Source organism: Bos grunniens, chromosome 4, assembly GCF_055505025.1.
Source record: "Bos grunniens cultivar Pamir isolate PY7600 chromosome 4, Bosgru_T2T1.0, whole genome shotgun sequence".
Lineage (NCBI taxonomy): Eukaryota > Metazoa > Chordata > Mammalia > Artiodactyla > Bovidae > Bos > Bos grunniens.
Genome location: NC_141168.1, coordinates 86,410,871 through 86,429,390, shown reverse-complemented (window position 1 = coordinate 86,429,390; position 18,520 = coordinate 86,410,871). Strand labels below are relative to the sequence as shown.

At 38.5% G+C, this 18,520-nt stretch overlaps 1 protein-coding gene across 50 annotated transcripts in view; it reads left to right on the top strand.

Moving 5' to 3' along the window:
- Positions 1–18,520, top strand: part of LOC147374462 (uncharacterized) — a 441,112-nt gene that overhangs the window by 125,733 nt on the left and 296,859 nt on the right. For all 50 annotated transcript variants that reach the window (XM_086397207.1, XM_086397202.1, XM_086397210.1 and 47 more), the window contains one exon: positions 6,446–6,565. In XM_086397207.1, coding sequence (XP_086253333.1) covers positions 6,454–6,565 — 112 coding nt within the window. In that variant the 5' untranslated portion in view covers positions 6,446–6,453. The remainder of the gene's footprint in view (positions 1–6,445; positions 6,566–18,520) is intronic.

Below are 18,520 nucleotides of genomic sequence, written 5' to 3'. Positions count from 1 at the left end.
ACAGAATAGAGATTCCTTAAAAACTAGGAATAAAATTATCATATGACTCAACAATCCCACTACTGGGCCTATACCCTGAAGAAAACCATAATTGAAAAAGACACATGTACCCCAGTGTTCATTGCAGCTCTATTTACAATATCTAGGACATGTAAGCAACTTAGATGTCCATTGACAGATACATGAATAAAAATGTTGTGGTACATGAACACAGTTGAATATTACCCAGCTACAAAAGGAACAGTGCTAATCAGGAGGCTGAACCTAGGGCCTGTTACACAGAGTAAAGTAAGTCAGAAAGAGAAAAACAAATATCATATATTAACACACATATATGGAATCAAGAAAGATTATACTGACAAACCTATTTGCAGGACAGCATTGGAGATGCAGACATAGAGAACAGACTTATGGACACGGTGTGGTGAGGGAAGGAGAGGGTGAGAGGAATGGACAGAGTAGCATGGAAACATATACACTGCCATATGTAAAATAGATAGCCAGTGGGAATTTGTTGTATGACTCAGGGTACTCAAACCAGGGCTCTGTGACAACCTAGAGGGGTGGGATGGGGTGGGAGGTGGGAAGGAAGCTCAAGAGGGAGGGGACTCTCTGAGCCAGGTATGTATACCTCTGGCTGATTCATGTTGATATAGAGCAGAAACCAACACAATATTGTAAACAAACTGGAGTAGCCTATCCCTTCTCCAGGGGATTTTCCCGGCCCAGGAATCGAACCAGAGTCTCCTGCATCGCAGGCAGATTCTTTACTAACTGAGTTACCAGGGAGCCCCATCCTTCAATTAAAAATAAATAAATTAAAAAAAATAATCAGATCAGATCAGATCAGTTCAGTCACTCAGGCGTGTCCGACTCTTTGCCACCCCATGAATCATGCAGCACACCAGGCCTCCCTGTCCATCACCAACTCCTGGAGTTCACTCAGACTCACGTCCATCGAGTCGGTGATGCCATCCAGCCATCTCATCCTCTGTCGTCCACTTCTCCTCCTGCCCCCAATCCCTCCCAGCATCAGAGTCTTTTCCAATGAATCAACTCTTTGCATGAGGTGGCCAAAGTACTGGAGTTTCAGCTTTAGCATCATTCCTTCCAAAGAAATCCCAGGGCTGATCTCCTTCAGAATGGACTGGGTGGATCTCCTTGCAGTCCAAGGGACTCTCAAGAGTCTTCTCCAACACCACAGTTCAAAAGCATCAATTCTTCGGTGCTCAGCCTTCTTCACAGTCCAACTCTCACATCCATACATGACCACAGGAAAAACCATAGCCTTGACTAGAACCTTTGTTGGCAAAGTAATGTCTCTGCTTTTGAATATGCTATCTAGCTTGGTCATAACTTTCCTTCCAAGGAGTAAGCGTCTTTTAATTTCATGGCTGCAGTCACCATCTGTAGTGATTTTGGAGCCCAGAAAAATAAAGTCTGACACTGTTTCCACTGTTTCCCCATCTATTTCCCATGAAGTGGTGGGACCGGATGCCATGATCTTCATTTTCTGAATGTTGAGCTTTAAGCTAACTTTTTCACTCTCCTCTTTCACTTTCATCAAGAGGCTTTTGAGTTCCTCTTCACTGTCTGCCATAAGGGTGGTGTCATCTGCATATCTGAGGTTATTGATATTTCTCCCAGCAATCTTGATTCCAGCTTGGGTTTCTTCTAGTCCAGCATTTCTCATGATGTACTCTGCATATAAGTTAAATAAACACGGTGACAATATACAGCCTTGACAAACTCCTTTTCCTATTTGGAACCAGTCTGTTGTTCCATGTCCAGTTCTAATTGTTGCTTCCTGACCTGCATACAAATTTCTCAAGAGGCAGATCAGGTGGTCTGGTATTCCCATCTCTTTCAGAATTTTCCACAGTTTATTGTGATCCACACAGTCAAAGGCTTTGGCATAGTCAATAAAGCAGAAATAGATATTTTTCTGGAACTCTCTTGCTTTTTCCATGATCCAGCAGATGTTGGCAATTTGACCTCTGGTTCCTCTGCCTTTTCTAAAACCAGCTTGAACATCAGGAAGTTCACGGTTCACATATTGCTGAAGCCTGGCTTGGAGAATTTTGAGCATGACTTTACTAGCGTGTGAGATGAGTGCAATTGTGCGGTAGTTTGAGCATTCTTTGGCATTGCCTTTCTTTGGGATTGGAATGAAAACTGACCTTTTCCAGTCCTGTGGCCACTGCTGAGTTTTCCAAATTTGCTGGCATATTGAGTGCAGCACTTTCACAGCATCATCTTTCAGGATTTGGAATAGTTCAACTGGAATTTCATCACCTCCACTAGCTTTGTTCGTAGTGATGCTTTTAAGGCCCACTTGACTTCACATTCCAGGATGTCTGGCTCTAGGTCATTGATCACACTGTCGTGATTATCTGGGTCATGAAGATCTTTTTTGTACAGTTCTGTGTATTCTTGCCATGTCTTCTTAATATCTTCTGCTTCTGTTAGGTCCATACCATTTCTGTCCTTTATCAAGCTCATCTTTGCATGAAATGTTCCTTTGGTATCTCTGATTTTCTTGAAGAGATCCCTAGTCTTTCCCATTCTGTTGTTTTCCTCTATTTCTTTGCATTGATCGCTGAAGAAGGCTTTCTTATCTCTTCTTGCTATTCTTTGGAATTCTGCATTCAGATGTTTATATCTTTCCTTTTCTCCTTTGCTTTTTGCTTCTTTTCACAGCTATTTGTAAGGCCTCCCCAGACAGCCATTTTGCTTTTTTGCATTTCTTTTCTATGGGAATGGTCTTGTTCCCTGTCTTCTGTACAATGTCACGAACCTCATTCTATAGTTCATCAGGCACTCTATCTATCAGATCTAGGCCCTTAATTCTATTTCTCACTCCCACTGTATAATCATAAGGGATTTGATTTAGGTCATACCTGAATGGTCTAGTGGTTTTCCCTACTTTCTTCAATTTAAGTCTGAATTTGGCAATAAGGAGTTCATGGTCTGAGCCACAGTCAGCTCCTGGTCTTGTTTTTGCTGACTGTATAGAGCTTCTCCATCTTTGGTTGCAAAGAATATAATCAATCTGATTTCGGTGTTGACCATCTGGTGATGTCCATGTATAGAGTCTTCTCTTGTGTTGTTGGAAGAGGGTGTTTGTTATGACCAGTGTATTTTCTTGGCAAAACTCTATTAGTCTTTGCCCTGCTTCATTCCATATTCCAAGGCCAAATTTGCCTGTTACTCCAGGTGTTTCTTGACTTCCTCCTTTTGCATTCCAGTCCCCTATAATGAAAAGGACATCTTTTTTGGGTGTTAGTTCTAAAAGGTCTTGTAGGTCTTCATAGAACCATTCAACTTCAGCTTCTTCAGCGTTACTGGTTGGGGCATAGACTTGGATTACTGTGATATTGAATGGTTTGGCTTGGAAACGAACAGAGATCATTCTGTCGTTTTTGAGATTGCATCCAAGTACTGCATTTTGGACTCTCTTGTTGACCATGATGGCCACTCCATTTCTTCTGAGGGATTCCTGCCCACAGGAGTAGATATAATGGTCATCTGAGTTAAATTCACCCATTCCAGTCCATTTCAGTTCACTGATTCCTAGAATGTTGACATTCACTCTTGCCTTCTCTTGCTTGACCACTTCCAATTTGCCTTGATTCATGGACCTGACATTCCAGGTTCCTATGCAATATTGCTCTTTACAGCATCGGACCTTGCTTCTATCACCAGTCACATCCACAGCTGGGTATTGTTTTTGCTTTGGCTCCATCCCTTCATTCTTTCTGGAGTTATTTCTCCACTGATCTCCAGTAGCATATTGGGCACCTACTGACCTGGGGAGTTTCTCTTTCAGTATCCTATCATTTTGCCTTTTCATACTGTTCATGGGGTTCTCAAGGCAAGAATACTGAAGTGGTTTGCCATCCCCTTCTCCAGTGGACCATATTCTGTCAAATCTCTCCACCATGACCCACCCGTCGTGGGTTGCCCCACGGGCATGGCTTAGTTTCATTGAGTTAGACAAGGCTGTGGTCCTAGTGTGATTAGATTTACTAGTTTTCTGTGAGTATGGTTTCAGTGTGTTTGCCCTCTGATGCCCTCTTGCAACACCTACCGTCTTACTTGGGTTTCTCTTACCTTGGGCGTGCGGTATCTCTTCACGGCTGCTCCAGCAAAGTGCAGCCATTGCTCCTTACCTTGGACGAGGGGTATCTCCTCACCGCCGCCCTTCCTGACCTTCAACGTGGGATAGCTCCTCTAGGCCCTCCTGTGCCAAACATAATAATATTATCATTTATGTCTAACTGACCAGACCTTTCCATATGACTGCCCCTAGCTACATAGTTGGTTCGAAACATGCAATTTGCTTTTCTAGCTTCTTTAGTGTACGGTATGAAGAAAGAGGGTGAATGGAGCTGGCAGCTGAGTCAGCTGGCTTAAAATATCTGACTTGGGCAGTAATCTCACTGCTTCCCTCTTAAATCATTTCTATGCTGGAGATAGTGTTCCAGTCCATAGTCTAATTTTTTTTTAAATTTATTTAAGTGTAGTTGATTTACAATGTTGTATTCATTTCTATTGTACAGCAAAGAGAGTCCATTATACATATATATACTCTTTCATGTTCTATTCCATTATAGTTTTTCACTGGATATTGTATATGGTTCTCTGTTCCATATAGTAGGACCTTGTTGTTTATCCATCCTATATATAGTAGTTTGCCTCTGCTACTCCCAAACTGCTAATCATTCAAGTCTAATTTTGACTTGAAATTGGGGGACATAAATAGATCTGTCATGGAAGGGAAAATTTTTGTAGTTACCTATTGAGAGCATTCACTCCTTGTTCCTTTATAGGCCCTGGCTAAGTGACTATTTAGGATCAAGGTCAAGTGTAGTTCCTATTATTAATTATCTTAATATCTGGCTCGCACTTTATCTGAAAGCAATATGGATCATTTAATACTCTTAGGGCTTAAAAGTATGTTTCCTTTTAAAGGAAATGCTAAGTTGCAATGCAAACTGTTTGTATCAATAGGTATAAGCACAAATTCCAAACAATGATGCCCTACAGTTCAGTTATTGGAAGACTGTTCAGTAAAGAGTAAATGCACTTTCAAGTATGCAAAAAAAAAAAAAAAAAGTGGATCCTCAAGCATGAATGTTGTGCAGAGATATCCCTCTAGTGGTTCTATTCTGGGGACTCATTTAATAATAAATATTTACTGAGGGCCTGCTCCATGCCAGGCAATGTGCTATCTGCTAGGTGTGAGGATAGATTAGTTCAATATAGCTCTGGATGTTACAGAACATACAGCCAGAAAAATGCTTTCAATCAATATAAGCTTTATTTTTAGGAATGTTCCAACCAGAATCCTTATGACCATGGGAGATGTCACAAGTTCTCAGTATCATATTTCAGGTTATTTTACTCTGATCCACAATATTCTGCTTTTAAATTTGTTTTAACTTGCTACTTTGGAAATGTACTTTTCATTAAAAACAAAAGCAAACAAAAAAAAAGTTGCTTCCTCTGCCTCTATATTTCCTCCTTTAACCTTTTATATGTTTAAGCAATATTTAATAACTTCTCTAGGTTTATAAAACACTAGGTTTATAAGCATTTTTTAATGTGAAAGTCAATGTGCCTATTGGGAAATCTTTTCATAAGAAAAACCATGTCCATTTCAGTTAGAATTGTTTTGGTCTGATCTAGTGTAAGGACACTGTAAAAGAAGAAAGATTCTCTTTATAGGTGGGGATACCACAAAATGGCAACATAAGATGTTAAGATTTGCTGTCATTTCTAGTCCAGAATTTAATAAAATTAATTCAAGATTTCAGGAAAATTTTTTCTCAGGCAAAACATATGTTGCTGGAATTATTGAGTCAAAACCTTAATAAGGTAGTTGTTTTTATCTTCTAGTTTGGTTTGGTAGTGGAGACTCCATCACTGAGGGCATGACATTTCAATTAGAAGTTATGTCAAACTAGTAGTAACAACTACACATAAAATCCATCCTGTTCAAATGAGAATCTCTTAGCCTGAGAAGGAAAGTTGGATTAAAGTTCTGGAGGAAACATTTATTAAAACTACAAGGTAGTCACAATTCTTTACTTTTGTGATCCATTATTTTTCCTAAAGGATAATTATTTTGATTCTAAAAGTTGTAGAATTCATGTATTCTTATTAGTAGCAATGATTAGAATGCAGTGCAAAGTTGTGGTTCTTAAGGTTTGCAGGGAAGAAGGGCAAATCCCTTTTTGTACCTTAAATGAAGTGTTTTTTGTTCCTTAGAGTATTGCTTAAGTAATAAAGTTGCTCTTGCCCATCTATTCTCTAATAGTATGTTTCCTAAATGGATGTTCCAGGAATATGAATAGATCAGAGAATAGTTGGATAAGAACAGTGAAAGGCTTACCAAGAAGTCAGCTGATTGAGTGCTTCTCAAACTTTTTTTTCTGCCCAGAACTCATAATGATCTTCCAGCTGGCTGTCATTCTCGAAGGTGCATCTCGCATTATTCTGAATTCTGTTGTCTGCTGTAACTCAACTCCTTTTTCTTCCACTGAAGACTATTGGAATGCGGGTGAGTATTGGAATGAACTATTGAGTATTTCACTATTCCAAATACTGAATTCTCCATAGTGAATATTGGAATGAGTTATTGGAATGCAGGTGAGAAGGAATGATTATTCTAGGAGTGCCCTTGTATCTCTTCTGGTTGACATACAAAGTGAAACACTCAGAAGCCTTGTCACTTTATCACAGGATAGAAACTATTGACCTCTTTTACTTTCTGTCTTGCAGAAATAGTCATGGTGAATCGGTGAATCTCATTGATTTATAATGTGTTAGTTTCTGCTGTACAGCAAAAGTGATTCCGTTTTGTATATATATATGTGTGTGTATATACATATATATATTCCTTTCCATTATGGTTTACTACAGGATATTGAATATAGTTCCCTATACTATATAGTAGGGTTTCCCTGATAATTCATTTGGTAAAGAATCCGCCTGCAATTCAGGAAACCCCAGTTCGATTCCTAGACCGGGAAGATCCGCTGGGGAAGGGATAGGCTACTCACTCCAGTATTCTTGGGCTTCCCTTGTGGCTTAGCTGGTAAAGAATCTGCCTGCAATGTGGGAGACCTGGGTTTGATCCCAGGGTTGGGAAGATGCCCTGGAGAAGGAAAAGGTACCGTTTAACTATAATATTCCTTTCCATTATGGTTTATTAAGGATATTGAATATAGTTCCTTGTGCTATATGGTAGGACCTCATTGCTTATCCATTCCATATATAATAGTTTGCATCAGCTAATCCCAAATTCCCAAATAGAAACATTTTCACCTTCACCAGCACTTTTGGGTTTTCGAAATGCCTTCATGTCTGGAAAACTTCTTGTGTTTTTTTTTTTTTTTTTTAAGCTACTGTCCATATTTTCTGGATGAAGAACCTAAGGCAGAGAAAAAGTTAGCTGACTTATTCTAGGTCATACAGTAAATGAGCGGTAAAGCCAGAACCTTAATCACGCTAATGGATTTTAAATCCAGTATGTGTTCTAAGACCCTATCTTGCCTCTCCTTATTCCTTTTCACTGAGTGATGCTTTTCGGCTTCTCCCATTTTACCACAGATCACGCCGTGCTTACCGGTGGTCTACATTTAGGTTGTTCCTTATATACCTAAACTTCATTCCCCTTCAAAATTCTGTTGAGTATTTCTTTTTCCCTTTCACAGAGCTTTCATCTTTAGTAGCTTTGCCATTTGTAAAAAATGTTAGCAAATAAACCGTCCCTACTAAGGGCTTTAGCCTGGTAATGATTTTCTCTCCCAGGTAAGTTTTTACTTTAAGGAGTAATAGCATGACTGAAAGTTTCAGGTAATTTGAAAATTAATAAGATTATGTACCTATTGTGACTGTAATGACTGGGAGTATGTGGTGATTGATCTCTATATAAATTAAATAAGCCAAAATTTTAAGAGAATATTTTGGTTATTATCTGTGATCTCCTTCCTCCATGATCCAGTCAACTTCATAATGAACTATCAGGACAGGTACTGTGTCTTCTTGTTCAGTGTTCTTTGCCTGGAATATAGCACAGTGCATGGAACATACTTGTTGAATGAATGAATTTAAGCAATATTGCCAACAATCCGCTTGATGATAACCATAGAAGGAAGATGTAGGACATATAAAAACTGATATTACGATAATGTAGTTATAAAACATGTGATTCTCAGAGGTGAGATTAATTAGGTGTGTTTGGTAGGACTGACTAAATTATTCTGCAGTAATAGCAGTCCCTGAATCTTGCTGGTTTATGACAACACTCATAATACATGTTGTTTGAAGGTTGACTAGGAGCTCTGTTGCATATTGTCCTCACTCTGGGATCCAAGCTGAAGGAGCAGCCACTCACCCTATGGAACCCTGTCAGTTGTGGCAAAGGGAAAGAAGAGCTCGAGGGTCCCACATCAGTATTTAAATGTACTGACCAGCAAGAGACACACATAAATTTTATTCACAGCTCTTGGGCAGAAGTAATCCCAGAAACCGTAAGGGGGCAGAGATGCAATTCTACCCCATGTCCACAAGGCGGAGGACCTGAAACAGCTGTGAACTGCACTAATCATTACCATACTGGAGAATGGTATTCATCTTGTGTGTAAGCTGTATCTGAGGTGTGTATTTTCCCATAGCAAAAATTAAGTATTTCTGTTTTTTGACCATTTTCTATGGATTGGGCATTGTGCCAGTGATTTACATACATTTCCTTCTAATTCATACAACAGTTATGAGAGGGAGCAAATATTAATTCTCTATATAGATGAAGAAGCTGAAGTGAAGTGAATATTCTGCCCATTTAGTGAGGAGTGGGGTTCATGTTAGAGCTCAGGTCTTCCGGACTCCACAGATGATGCCCTTGACAGTCATGCAGTGTTGTTTTGCTGTAATACCTATATGTTTGCCTTTAGTGGTGATTTTCACCAGATTCCTGAATGTCCTTTTATCCATAATGCTGAGCTAGCATGCTTCTGGTCAACTGAAAGTTGAAAATCAACACTCTGTTCTTGCTACCGAGACTAAGACTATATTTCTGATTTAAAAGGAGAGTTACCATGAGACCATTCAGATAAATGAACAGTCAAGATTGATTAAACTCATGAGACCAATTGTGTTATTCTGATAAAATCAAGTTCTAGATCCTGTTTCTATTGATTGTTTAAAATGCTGGGTCAGTGCTTGAAAATTGCAAATGATAGCCCCAACGTATTTACTGTGCTCTAATTATTCTCTTAAAATTGAAACTGCCTTGTGGAAATATTGTTTCCAGGCTTTCAAAATAAATAGTAACTTCATACTTAGGTTTCTTTTTTTTCCTGCAGAACTTGTCTTCTGTGAAGGACAAGCATTTTTTTTTTTCTGTATGAAAAGTTTTCAAGATTACTTTTGGCATCATCTTTCATACTATTGCAGATTCTTTGAAACAGAACATTAATTTTTGGTTGAGTGAGGGCATCTCTTTTCTCCCTGTCTCGTATTTCCAAGCCTTTATGAACTAGGATAGCTCTGCCTGGCCTCTCTTCCCTTTTCACGTCGCTCCTCGGTGGAGGAGTCAACATCATATTCATGTGCAGGGGAGGATGAGAAGGACACATGAAGTGTAACCACTTCCCCTTTACTTTTTGTGGCATCTGCCAGCTTGTAGAGATCCTGTTTTCATATTTCTTCAATTCTAAGACACATTTTAAAAAATATTTATTTTTAAATTGAAGGATAATTGCTTTACAATTTTTTTTTTTTCTGTCAAACATCAACAAGTATCAGCCATGGGTACACTCATGTTCCCCTCCCTCCCATCTCCCTCCCCATTCCACCCTTCTAGATTGTCACAGAGCCCCTGTTTGAGTTCCCTGAGGCATATAGTAGGTTCCCAGTGGCTGTCTGTTCTACATATAGTGTTGTAAGTTTCCATGTTACTTTCTCCATACATCTCACCCTCTCCCTCCTCCCCTCCTGCCATGCCCATAAGTCTCTTCTCTATGTCAGTTCAGTTCAGTCGCTTAGTCGTGTCCGACTTTTTGCAACCCCATGAATTGCAGCATGCCAGGCCTCCCTGTCCACCACCAACTCCCGGAGTTCACTCAGACTCATGTCCATGGAGTCGGTGATGCCATCCAGCCATCTCATCCTCTGTCGTCCCCTTCTCCTCCTGCCCCCAATCCCTCCCAGCATCAGAGTCTTTTCCAATGAATCAACTCTTTGCATGAGGTGGCCAAAGTACTGGAGTTTCAGCTTTAGCATCATTCCTTCCAAAGAAATCCCAGGGCTGATCTCCTTCAGAATGGACTGGTTGGATCTGACACATTAAAAAAAAAAACCCTAATTTTATTGAAGTATAGTTGATTTACAGTGTTGTGATAGTTTCTGCTGTACAGCAAAATGATTCAGTTATACATATATATATATATAAGCATATATTCCTTTTCATATTCTTTTCCATTATGGTTTACCTTGGGATATTGACTATAGTTCCCTATACAGTAGGACCTTGTTTGTCATTCTGTGTACAGTAGTTTGCGTCTGCTAATTCCAAACTCCAATCCATCATTCCCCTCCCCCTTGGTAAACACAAGTCTGTTCTCTATGCCAAGACACACTTTTAAAATAACTGAGCATCTCTGAATAAACATACATCTTATGACTAATGGCAGGTCCTAGTTTAAATGATAGACAGGGTTCATTTCTTTCTCAGGGGTGCAGAAAATAATGGCATGCCTTACACATTTGTCATTAGATGAATATGGTATTCTGTTTCCCTCTCTAACATATGGTAGATAGCCTGACCGTGGGGCGCAGTGTTAGGAATTCACTGTGACTGCACGTGTTAAGTCATTACCCCAACAGTTTCCTTAGTCATAAAGGCGATGTCTCCATCCTCCTAACATTGTAATCAGTTCTCATTTGGTTTTGAACTTCAGTAAGGGGAGAGGAGTGTTATATATTCAACATGAGAATCTCTGAATCTTGTATATTGGATCAGACACCTTGATAACAGGTCAGGAATAGAAGTTGGGGAGAAGAGAATTGTGGAGGTAGAGGTACATTACCAAAGCCAGACCCTAAAACAGTCCAAGAGGGTTTTGGCTTCCAAGCAACGGCAGAGGTGGAAGTCATGGTTTTTTGACTTTGGTGGGCAGTAACTCTCTATAGCACAACATATGGCTATTTTTAAAAAAATCATTTTATTATTGGCTTTTAACTCATGCTCCCTGGGTGGGTGGCATTAGGCCTCAGGCTTTAGTAAATTGGCCAGGTGGGATTTTGTCTTTGATGGGTCACTGAAGCACATAACTTTGTCCCAGGAAAGTGACAGTTTTATTCAGGCAAGGCTACGAGCACCTGTGCCTTCGATGCAGTCGGGCAGTGCAGGTGACTTTAGCCTTCCTGGATGTAGATGCCTTTAGGTAAGACTGTGACAGTAAGACCTTGAGATTCATAGGCACAACTTGGCTGAGTAATTTCAGGTGTAGCGAAGTTTAGTCCTTTTAGACCTTGAAAGGAGTAACGATATTTGCGGCTTTAAGACTGCAACACAGCTGAATTCAGCAGGTTCTACAGGACTCTGTGAGGTTCTAGTTCTGCACCATTTGTACCAGGGCTGGCGTGAGCAGTGCTAGACCAGCTGAGGCACGTTCTGCTCATCCTTGTGTCACCTGCCTGCAAGGCCAGTACGTAAATGTATAGCAGGAACAAACTATGTGGCTTCGAGTTGGCTTGAAACTTGTTAACTGAATAAACTTTCACTGTGGAACCTGTTTTCACAGACCCAAACTATGGGTTTTCCCAGGAAAGTGTGGTAGATTTTTATGAATGAATAACTGAAAATGAATGGAAGCTCTTTTAGTGAAGAGAATATAATGTTCTCCTGGGATGGTAATGACGTAACTCAAAGTTAGGTTGTTGCAAACCCACTGTCTAAGAAGACAATTGAAAGTTATATCTTTTAACAGTAGAAAAAGTAAGTTTTATCAGTCAATTAAGAAGCAACTGGAGGTGGTACATATATACAATGGAATACTACTGAGCCACAAAACGAAATGAAATCGTGTCATTTGTAGAGATGAGGATGGACTTAGAGACTGTTATACAGAGTGATGTAAATCAGAGAAAGACAAATATATGTTAATGCATATATGTGGAATCTAGAAAAATGATACAGGTGATCTTATTTGCAAAGCACAAATAGAGACACAGACATAGAGAACAAATCTATAGATTCCAAGGCGGAAGTGGTGTTGGAAGGAATTAGCAGATTGAGATTGACACACATGTACTACTGATATTATGCATACAACAGATGACTATGAGTACATACCGTATAGCAGAGAGAGGTCTACTTATTGCAGTGGGGTGACCTGAATGAGAAGAAAGTCAAAAGGGAGGGGTTATATGTATATTTTGCTGTACAGTAGAGACTAACACAACCTTGTAAATTAACTATACTCAGATAAAAATAATTAAAAAATGAAAAGGAACTGGAATGATTAGCTAAAAACAAAGGAAGTCTGGCTTAGTGAGTTGAAGAAAGAGAGTTGCTTAAGAGAAAAGTTGTATTTTAGCTCACAGACTAGACAAATGTGAAGGGAAAAATGAGATCTTAAAGGCCAGGGGAGTCAGATATAAAAGGGAAAGAGCTGAACCTACGCTTAATTGCTCTGAAGAAGGTAAAGGCAAGATATTGGTTTAGTTGGTACCAGGACAGAAAAGGTGACTGGGACTCAAAGAATTCTGACAGAAAGAGAATAGCAGGATTAAATAACTATGCTGGAAGGAACTAGGATCCAAATGACTATGGAGAAGAAATTCTTAAAGCTGAAGATAGAGAATTCCTTGTGAGAATATTTGTGTCGTTATACCTGGAAGACCAGGATGACTATGCCATTTAGTTATAAGGAAATTTGGACACATTTACAAGGAGGAACTTAGGAATATTAGTGCAAAATACTCAAACCATTATGAATTATTACAAGGGGAAGTCAGGTATTCTCTTTGTCCTGAGGGAACCTACCTGAAATTTATAGAATTCATATTCTGTAGGAAGACACAACAAAGATGCAATACATAGAACAATAGATTGTGGTTTTGACTATATGTCAGTCTATAGAGAAATACCCTAATGGTGGAAAGTGTTAGTTGCTCAGTTGTGTCCTACTCTTTGTGACCCCATGGACTGTAGCCTGAAAGGCTCCTCTGTCCATGAGGATTCTCCAGGCCAGAATACTGGAGTGGGTAGCCATTCCCTTCTCCAGGGGATCTTCCCAACCCAGGGATCAAACCCAGGTCTCCTGTATAGCAGGCAGATTCTCTACTGTCTGAGCCACCAGGGAAGCCCACCTAATGGTGGGAGTTACCCAGAAAAAGGAGAGAAAATGGGCAAAATACTTCAGGTAGAACCAGGCTAACTGATTTTATCTCTCTTACTCTGATGAGGCTCCAGAAGAGAACATCTAGAGGAGTTAAAAAAACAAGCTTCTTGACTAGAAAAACCCATGGAAAGACAATGGAGAGAAGTCAAGCTCAGCAAACTCAACTAGCACAGGAATGGGTAGCTTTTTCCTTCTCCAGGGTATCTTCCCATCCCAGGGAGCGAACCCAGGTCTCCGCATTGCAGGTGGATTCTTTACCAGCTAAGCCACACAGGAAGCCCAAACAGAGAAGGAAACCAACTCAAATAATAATTGAATTGTTGCAAGTCATTATGAATGTTGCATCATTAGACATTGCTGACGACTCAACACTGGGGTGAGAGAAACATAGAACTCAAAGGAGAAAGGAGTATTAAGATATGTCGAATATACTGAATAGGAGAAAACATGCTTTAAATGACTAGGGCTGCTGACATTGCAATTTTTCAAACATTGCAAAAAAAAAAAAAAAAAAAAACAACAAAACTAAAACAAAACAAGCAACTTGAAGATGGGAATAGTATAACTGGATGATTTTCTCCTGATAGACTTATTCCTAACATTAACCTGTTGGTGGAATTGAGCTTAATCTTCTTACAGGTTGTGGATTCCAAGCATCTATTATAAACTGACTAGTATTTTAGCCAGACTGACACTGATATTCTCTCTATCCATTTTCCTTTCTCTCAGATACCAGCGATGCTTTGGCATTCCTGAATACTGTATTTAGAAGCATAATGTTGAATGTGATAACTTTTAGAGATAAGTAATGCTTTTTATCCCTAAATTTCATGGATATGCAGCAAATACTATGATAATATTTAATACCCTATTAACTTTCCAGACCATTAAAAGGGCTTTTCTTGAGAGATTTAGCAATGAATATATTGTCTTGAGTATCTAGAAGAATTAACAAGACTGGAACCTCTGAAGTCTTCTCCCTAGCATAGAGAATTCACCCTGTTGAGGTTGAGTGAAATAAAAATTTGAGGAGCATTGATTTTGGACTACTAATTTTGTAGAGATTTTAACTTGTAAGGTCAATAGGATTTAATTTCTGTTGACTGTGTGGTTTTTAAATTTTTTCCCAAGAAATTTTAATGAGGTTTATATTTAGATTGGGATATATCTTTACTTCTGTTTTATAGTTGGAGAGTCTTCATGTTGTCATTTGTGTATATTGTGTATTCTCTGGTGGGAAGTACTGAATACAATGACTGGCTATAACTTGGAGTGGGGAATAGAACATCATATCAGCTTTCCTCAAAAGGTGGCTGTGTAACTTGAGATTATAAATGCATTGTCAACACATCTTTAAACTTTTATCTCCCTTTATTTAGTCAGATGGCTATTCTACCTGAATACTCAAAATCAACATCGAAATGGCACTTTGAATCTTATGAAGTAGTTTCATGTACACTATCAATTGATTAATTCATCTATCTGCCCATTCATCTTCTTATCCATCCTTCACCTGCCTTGAATACATACCTGTATGTTTTCCAAGCAAATGAAGATGCTCACTTCAAGGAGTTTGGGGGAGAATGGATACATGTAGATGTATGGCGAGTCCCTTTGCTGTCCACCTTAAACTATTACAATGTTGCTAATTGGCTGTATGCTAATATAAAATAAAAAGTTAAAAAAATATTATTTACACAGTCAAGATGATATTAAAATATCTGATTGGCACTAAGCAAGTAATGATACTTGAATGAGTAAATAAATGAGTAGGTAATTTACATGTAATTTATGATTAATACCATTTTACATTTATATTGTATTGTAAAACGTTAAGAAGGCATTCAAAAGAAGGAGAATCTGCAGCTCAATAAAATCGGGTGAAGTTTTAAAGGTTACCCTGCTGGTGGGTAGCAGACCATGGAACTCGGACTGCCTTTTTTCTCCTGAATAAGGGTCCTTTCCATTACACAGTGTTATCCTATAGAAAACATGATTCTACTATTTTTTTATGGTTCTAGTTTCCTTTTTTTTTTTTTTAATACATCTGTGGGGATATAAATCTAAAGGAAAACAACTTTTGACTGGTAGTAATTTACCTTCCTTGAGGTGTCCAGTGGTGACATAATTGATTTTGTTGCCATTGATTAAAAGCCACATTAAGTTGAAAACTGTCAGCTGAACCCAGAGATAACATTTTCATAATGACTTTTAATAAACATGGAAGAAATGATTTCATTGCATTCATAAATTTGATTAATGATATTTTCCCAGGACCAAAAGAAATGAGCTGCTCATTTGCATGCTTAATTGCTGTGTTCCAGGTCCATTTTCCTGCAATACGGATTTGGGATGCTTTTAGTAACATTAGAAATCTCAAAATGGTCATATTTCCACTTACCTGAAGTGGAGAATATTTGAATTCAATCAGATTTTTACTATGGTGAAAATATAGATATGATCTCTTTTTATCTAGAAAGAAATATCTAGTAGTATTTCTGAACTCCTGACATGCCCCCCCAGGACCTCTTCCTCCTCGAGTCTTCCATATCTTAGTAAGTGACAACTCCATTCTTCCAGTTTTTATTCTGAAAACCTTGGTTTAATACTTGAAGCTTCTCTTTTTCTCCTATCATCTCTACCTTCAAAGTATAACCCTAATCTGTCCACTTCTCATCATCTCTTGTCTCCTTACTTCTGCTTTTGTACATTTTCAGATGTCAAACCAGTGGCCAACGCATTGTGTCAGTCTTATGCTCAGAAATCTCCAGTGTTTCTCCTTCTGTTGGAGAAAATCCTTAAGTCTTAACTTGCCCAACAAGACTCCATATGATCTATATGTCCCTCTCTAGTCACACTGCCCCCTGAATTATCTTTCACAATCCAGCCCCTCACCAGCACTCTATTCCAGCCTTACTAAGCCCACCAGACATCTTCTTTCTTCAGGGTTTTCGCCCATTATTTCCTTTCTTTCCAGATCCTCCATGACCAAGTGCTTATTAACTTCCTTTGTCCTTCACCATAAAGTCCCCAGACATGTTATCTAATATGTCAACACATTATCCTTTACTCTTTTTTCTTCTTTCATATATCTGGTTATCTAACAATATATAGTTTTAAAAAAATATTTGTGAAGGCCAAAAGTAGAGTAGTTGTAGAAAAACTAGACAACTACATACTCATTTCATCTCAGAAGCAAGTCTGATGTTTATATTAATAGTTGAAAGTCCCTATAGAACTGCTCAGATTACACTGATGGGGAAATAGTTAACCAGGGAGAATGCTTTTATGGCAGGGACTGGGTGAGGCTGATCTTCAGTGCTTTTGGCTTTAAAGTTTGATGAGGTGTCTATACCATAATTGATGGGTAAATACTTTAAAAAGGTGCTCAGTTCATCAGTGGGGACTGGGTATGACTGGACAGAGAACCAGAGCTTTTACTCTCCCTGCATCTGTGATTCTTCACGCCTGAAGTACTAGAATTGCAAATGACAGTTTGGCTCATACAGTCCTGCACAGAACTCATACTGAGCCTGCTGCACATGTTATTGAGTATATCTTCCCTTTATCAAATAAAATTTTCATGAAAATATTTAAAGCAAATGGTTAAAAAATTAAATGGCACAGAAATATCAAATGCCAAGCAGGGCAACTTCTTACAGTTGTTTCCTTGTTTTGGGAAACTATAGTATCTTGACACTGTTTATACTGCCCTTTCTTGATTTATCAATTCTAGAAATGATTATTTCTTTTCTATGATGTAGAAAGGAATTAGTTCACTTCTATCATTTTGTACCTGCCAACTCCCCAATGTAGTTATTCCATCATTATCTAGTTTCTTTCTTTATGACATATAGCTCTCTCTCTCTCTCTCTCTCTGTTTATATGTATGTGGGCTTCCTCAGTGGCTCATTGTTAAAGCATCCACCTGCCAATGCAAGAGACACAGGAGACTCAAGTTTGATCCCTGGGTTAGGAAAATGCCTTGGAGTCAGAAATGGCAACCTACTCCCATATTCTGGCCTGGGAAATCCCATGGATAGGGAAGCCTGGCCAGCTATGGTCTGTAGGGTTGCAAAGAGTTGTACATGACTGAGCATGCATGCAGGAATATATATATATATATATATATATACACACACACACACACACACATATATATATGTATATTTATATATACTCACACATATATACAGACACACCCATATTTATTATTCTTTGAAATATAGGCTGTATCTCTTGGTTCTGTACGTTTTATAATGACTATTAGTGGCTCCTGTTCTTTCAAAAATATTTTCAATTACATTTTTCTTCCAATTTTGTTGATGTAATTTTGATATATAGCACCAAGTTTAAGGTATACAACAAAATGATTTGCACTATATATATTATAAGGTAATTGTCACCCTAGGTTTAGTGAATGTCCATCCATTATGGAATATAGATACAAAATTAAAGACATAGAAAAAACTATTTTCCTTGTGAGGAGAACTCTAAGGATTCATTCTCTTAACAACTTTCATATATAACTTGCAGCAGTGTTGATTATATTTATCATATTGTATGTTATATGCTGTGTATTGATTTATAATTAGGAGTTTGTATGTTTTGACTGCCTTCATCCAGGTCCCTCTCTCCCACCCTTGTCCTCTGGTAACCACAAATCTGATGTCTTTTTCTATGAATTTGGTTTTTTTTGAAGTACAGTTTATCTGCACCTATGTTAGTTCCTATTACATAACCCGGTGATTTGTTATTTCTGTATATTTCAAACTTATCACTACATTATGTCTAGTTACAGTATGTCAGCATCTAAAGATGTCATTTAGTTACTGATTGCATTTCCCACTCTGTACGTTTCATGCCTGTGACTCATCTATTTTGCAATTTGCAGTTTATACCTCTCAATCTCCCTCACCTATTTCTTTCCTCCCCCATCTGGCAACCAGCTGTTTGTTCCCTGCATCTAGAACTCTGTTTCTGTCTTGTGGTATTTGTTCGTTTCTTTGTTCTTTAGATTCTACATATAAGTGAAATCATATGGTGTTTGTGTTTCTCTGATGTATTTTGCTTGACAACTTTTGTTTACTTCCTTTGTGATTGGA